General features: G+C 40.1%; 1 protein-coding gene across 1 annotated transcript in view; it reads right to left on the bottom strand.

Annotated features, from left to right (window-relative positions):
- ANKH (ANKH inorganic pyrophosphate transport regulator) overlaps positions 1–5,833 on the bottom strand; it is a gene marked incomplete at its 5' end in the record, with an annotated part of 44,695 nt that overhangs the window by 642 nt on the left and 38,220 nt on the right. Inside the window, 3 exons of the mRNA XM_009883740.1 lie at positions 1,827–1,926; positions 2,501–2,624; positions 4,103–4,232. Coding sequence (XP_009882042.1) covers positions 1,827–1,926; positions 2,501–2,624; positions 4,103–4,232 — 354 coding nt within the window. The remainder of the gene's footprint in view (positions 1–1,826; positions 1,927–2,500; positions 2,625–4,102; positions 4,233–5,833) is intronic.

Here is a 5,833-nt window from a genome sequence, read left to right as displayed (position 1 = left end):
ACCAAATTTCTCAAACATCAAGCTTCAGGAAGTTTACAAGATGTGAGCGTTTTGGCTTTTCTTGATATTGCTGATCCACTGCAATCCCCCACCCCACCGGGGCCAAGTAATATTAGAGTACTTTTGGCTAGCAGGAGCAGGAGGGCAATCAAGAGTCCTATGATTCATCCAGGATGTCCTGGATTAGTAAAGCTAAGAAGCATTCAGCCCCACTACAAAACAAGTAGAAGCATCTGTTCCTTATTACCCATTTCTCAGCAGGCTGACTAGTTTTACAGAAAACACTTGTACAGCTGACAAAAAAATCCCCCACAGGTATTATTGATTCAGCTGAGTTGGGCATATCAGAGTTTCAAAATTTCAGAGGCGTCTACACAACACTCTCAAACACTGCCCACTTATTACCACTGTATAGGTGAAAACAAGTTGGTGTATACAGCTACTGGTTGGCTCCGCCACCGCCACATTGGTTGTTGAGACGATGCTGTCGGTTACATACTAATTGTGGTAAAGGAATAAATTACGTTGGCACAGTTATTACTACTACTACCTGCACTCATCACTGCAAAAAGTTAAGCACTGTTTTTCTGGCCAGAAACGTTCTATGAGCCACTACTGTAACTAACATGCAATGAGAAGGTTCGTCCAAACATATGTTGTGAAACCACAGGCCAAGAACGGCCATTTCAGAGTTTACAGGTTCCTCTCATCGGTGCTCAAGAAAAGCACGACAGATTAATTGTGACTGAGATCAGGGTCTTCTGTTTTCTTATGAACCTTGTAGGCTTTGGTCTATTGCCGTAGCCTGCACTGTTAATACTTGTCAAAACTGGTTTTAGTTTGTTCCAACACAAGGCTTTTAGGTATTCCATCCTCCATATTTTTTTGCCAAAACCAGAAGTGGTAGGCATCTTCATTTGGCCTTTAGTAAGAAATCTAATTAAAAAAAAAAAAAAAGAAGTAAATGCGTAGATTATATTTTCTGCTTCCATCCACAGAGTCCTTCTGTACCATGGAATGATGTAGACACCATGCTGTTGCTGCTTGGAGTCGATCCTGCTGCCTTACACAGTGACTTGGACACATAACTGGAAGGGCACAACGCACAGGTACTGGGATGTACCCAGTCACCAAGGCAATATTTATCCTACGTTTGACTTAATTTAGTGGAATATTCTTTGAAATTCGTGTATCACTACTACTCTGTATATGTACGACTGTATTGTGTGAAATATGTGGAAGTATGCCTATGAGAAATCTTTGCCTGTTTAAGTATTTGTAAGATCTTATCCTCTACTGCTGCAGGAGTATATCTTGTTTTAAGCCAGATGGAAAAAAACCCAAAAAAACCAACTGTACTTTTTGTTCATTTCCAACAGAGCTGGTTTTATAAAGAAATAAAAGTATACATATACATATACATACACACATGTACATAGGAACGACTCGTCCAAGTTTAGTGCATGTACTTGTACATGTTATAAACTTGGACGAGTCGTTCCTATGTCTACGTAAAAAAGCTACGTTGTACTGTAGTAGCAGGTCTACGGTGCAAAACAGGCGGTGGTAAGGTGATGATATCCATGATACACGTTTTGAGTCCCATGGCCTGAACGCCCACTAGCAGTGGAAGGGCCCCTTTTGGTTTTATTTCAACCCAAAGAATTCCCAAGTTGCACACTCTTGAAACTGCACGTGAAAGCAAACCAAATTCAGTAAGTGGGGATGCTGGGGCGGCACATTTCAAAAGCATACTCTCGGTCTGAACTAAAATTCGCTATATTTATCAACTGCTTTCACCAGATCCCGCAGAGCCTAATTCTTACCTGTTTCCGATAGACGTAACAGGCTGCTATTGCAACCATGGTGGATTCTCCTACAAAACCAGCTAGAAGGGATCCTACTCCAAGCGTAGCTCCATGAACTCTGTGGGCGGCATAAAAAGAAAGTAGTCATGGTTGTGTGAGAATATGTGACTCAATTAAATTTCCACTGGCATACAGAATCAAGCTGTTGTTAGAAATATTTCCTTCAAAGACATAATACACTGGCAAAGAAAATAACGGGTATTTTAAAGGACTTTTTTTGCTTCTTAATGGCTTCACTGTTTAGTAAAAGAAACACATTCTGAATCAAATTATGGAGGAAGAGTGCTGCAGAATAGATTACTTAACTTATAAACAAGATATTCTTCCACTAGCTTTCTTAACAGTCCATTTAATAGAATGGAAATAAATTCCCCTTAGGACACGTTTTCACCTCTCTGGCATTTGCAAATTTTTTCAAAAGGGTCATCATTATCATGCCTGCCTAGAGCAAAGTCACACTTGTAAATTTATAGATGTTTCTTTTCCAGATACTGACATTATTTAGGCTTTGTATTACAGTTAGTATTTGGGGAAAAGGTTCTGAGATATGCAAATTCAGCTATCAAGTGACAGGAAACAGGAATGAAGAGGAAAGCAAACCCATCAGCTCTGTGGAGAGGAGAATGATTTACCCCAAGTAAGGCAGCACAATGAGACTAGCGATGAGGACGATAATCCGCAGCACTGAGCTGGGTGCCAACACAAATGTCTTCTTTAGAGTCATCAGCCAACCAGTCAAGTGCGCTCTGACAGTCACTGTTCATAAACAGAGGAAGGGGAGGGGATGGGGAGAAAGGGAGGCAAAAGGAGTAAAAAAATATCAGTCATCTCATATGAAGCTTTTTCAGGCAGAGAGCACTGTTCAGAAACAGCCATGGCAAAACTTGTTTCTGGTAACTTTGCACACTGGGAAACCCTACCAGAAACAAAGCAGATCTTGTGTCCAAATTGCTTGTCCAAAATACTGATTTTTTGAAAAAAGAAACAAAAGCCAGTTATGGACAGCAATCCTTCCTAACTGCTGTTCTCTTAAAACCAATTTATTAGATGAGCCATTCTGTTTTCTTCATTAAAAAAAACACTATCCCCTTCCCTAGAGAAATCATACCAAGGAAAATTTTCTATCTAACTGCTGTGTGGCATATGCTGTAACAGCCAGGCACAAAAAAAGATAGCTACATGTACCTATTCTTATATTTGGAGCTTATGTTTATTACAAAACTGTCTTGTCATACAAGCAGAAAACACTACATGATGCACCATTTGATTACGGAAGTTAGAAATTTTTTGAGGGTAAACATTTTGATTACTGCTGTCAAGCTTGTCTCTCTCTTGAAAAGGAGCATTAACTTGTATTCTATATTGTTTATGCTCTGATGATACTTGAAAGTGCCACTGAGTCTGGCAGCAGAAGGGGAGATTAATGGAGGTAATGTTACTGTGGAGCTGGTCCTAGATCATAGAATCTAGAATGGTTTAGCTTGGAAGGGACCTTGAAGATCATCGAGTTCCAACCCCCCTGCCATGGCAGGGACACCCCTCACTAGACCAGGTTGCCCAAGGCCACGTCCAGCCTGGCCTTGAACACCTCCAGGGATGGGGCCTCAACAACCTCTCTGGGCAACCTGTTCCAGTGCCTTACCACCCTCAAAATGAAAAACTTCTTCCTAATGTTTAATCTAAACCTGCCCTCTTCCAGTTTATAGCCATTCCCCCTCGTCCTATCACTACATGCCCTAGTAAAAAGTCCTTCCCCAGCTCTCCTGTAGGCCCCTTTAGGTACTGGAAGGCCACAATAAGATCTCCCTGGAGCCTCCTCTTCTCCAGGCTGAACAGCCCCAACTCTCTCAGCCTCTCCTCATAGGAGAGGTGCTCCAGCCCTTGGATCATCATGATCATCACATGCTGTTCCAAAGAGTTCATTTCAGTCTTGGCATGCATGTATCACTACTGCCATTCATGTCTGTGTTCTTGGTCAGCTACAAGAGCCAGAATTCAGACTTTTGACAATCAGAAATCTGCCTAATGATAGACTGCTCTTACTGCAACATTTGTATCTTGATTACCCATGTAAATAGTCTTGGTCTACACCAGCTTCATTAAAAACCATATTACTTACAATAGGCATGCATTTAGCCACTCTCGTATATACAGCCATGTCAGGCTCTACAACCACACCTCAAGGTTGGTTTGGTTTTAAGGTTAGAGAGATCGTTATTTTCTTATTTTTTTACCTGGAACTGGAAAGAAGGAGAAGATACGCAAAGGAACAACACACAGCTCTGCAAAAGCGAAGTCTACTCCAATTATGTCAACTAAAATCTTCTCTGACACGTTTGGCGTCCAAAACATCACAAAACAGAGCTAGGAAAAAAAAATTAAGAAATGTTTATATTTCAGAAGGAAAGCATAACAAAAGACAGAACCGCCTGGTCTAAAAGATTTGTTTACTCTACTGATGGGTATTTTTGACATTAAATAGAGGAAGAAGATGGATACAAAGTAATAAAAATAAGTTTGCTTTTCTACAGTGTTCAGGGATCTGATGCAATGATCAAGGTTTTCATCATCACTAAGACAGGTGTATTTTATGATTAATCACTTTATTTAACCATTCTCCTATGTTTCGGCCTCTTTGCACATAGACTGAGGAAAGAAAACAACAAAACTTACATGTTAAGTAACAGTCCTGACTCAACAGTTTATGAAGCAGTCATAAATAAAAATAACACAGGCATGCAAATCTAACAGAATATTTACTGGACTTGTATTCTACCAATTCAAATGTTACAGTTCAGCCTGACTGTAATCAAAAAGAAATTGGAGGGAAAGTTTTAAAAGATTCTTCAGAGAACCACCCCAACCATCAACAATTGTCGAGGATGCTGAATTCTCCAAAAGTCACGACCGACTTTATTGCTCTTAGTAGGAGGGAAAACAGATAAAAAACATTGGAAAAGAAACAACCACCAGCAAAACATAAACATAGTCAGAATGATTTTCTTTTACTTTGAGAAACGTATTCAAAGCAATGTTTTTGCAACAACTGAAAGACATTTTCAAATGTTTAAATGCAGTAAGACTCTAGTGTACATACAGTGTATTTATACTCAGCTTGCATTCAAATACACAGAGTACACAAGTGTCCAAAAGAGAAGCATGTCGACTTCAGAAGCAATTCCTACTCTTCAGGCTCCTAACATACTAAGACTGATGCATGTAGAAAGAATTTTTATGGTGCCTGCAAATGGTTGTACTTGAAAGGTCTAATTGCTACAAAAACAGTAACTTGTTTTTTACAGTACTTGCTAAGTAAGTTAAGGTACACATATTCCTAAACAGATTATCAAATGTTATAGTAACTAAATATTTGAAGTACTCCGAGACCCAGAGATCTCACCTAAATCTAAGATTTGGGGTTTAAACACGCTGCTGATGCTAGTACTCTTAGTATGTAATATGCCCGATACCAAGGCAAAGGTGTTCAGTATCGTCCTGCAGACACAGTGCCCTCAGGCCACAAATGTGGCAGGTGTTGTTATTTTAAAGAGTGTGCTGTTTAGTCCATACATGAATGGAAAAATTCCATAAAAAGCCCCAAACAAATGGTACAGAAGTAGTACATGCTGTTTAACTTTTTTGGTCAGTCCTGAGGCAGGGCTCCAGGCCGGGCTGTGGGGGCTCTTAGCAGCCAGTAGGTCCAGATCCGGTTCAAGGCACTCACCAAAGAACAGTGCTAGAAGGGGTACCTGACATCCTTTCAAGACTAACTACTTTGTTATTTAATTTGGTTTTGCAATTAAAAAAGTGATTTCTTCCTGTTACTCTTGCAGTAAAGCAGATGTTAAGGAAGTAAGCTGACTGAACAGGGCAAAACTCGGAACCTTAAATGCTCTGGTACTCCTGTTAGGTTACAAACCAGTGTACCACGTAAATTATGTACACTGGCTATACAATCTGATGGG

The sequence above is a fragment of the Charadrius vociferus genome, unplaced genomic scaffold (assembly GCF_000708025.1).
Source record: "Charadrius vociferus isolate BGI_N301 unplaced genomic scaffold, ASM70802v2 scaffold103, whole genome shotgun sequence".
Classification (NCBI taxonomy): Eukaryota; Metazoa; Chordata; class Aves; order Charadriiformes; family Charadriidae; genus Charadrius; species Charadrius vociferus.
The sequence above is the reverse complement of the archived record's forward strand: the minus strand, read 5'-3'. Positions and strand labels throughout refer to the sequence as shown.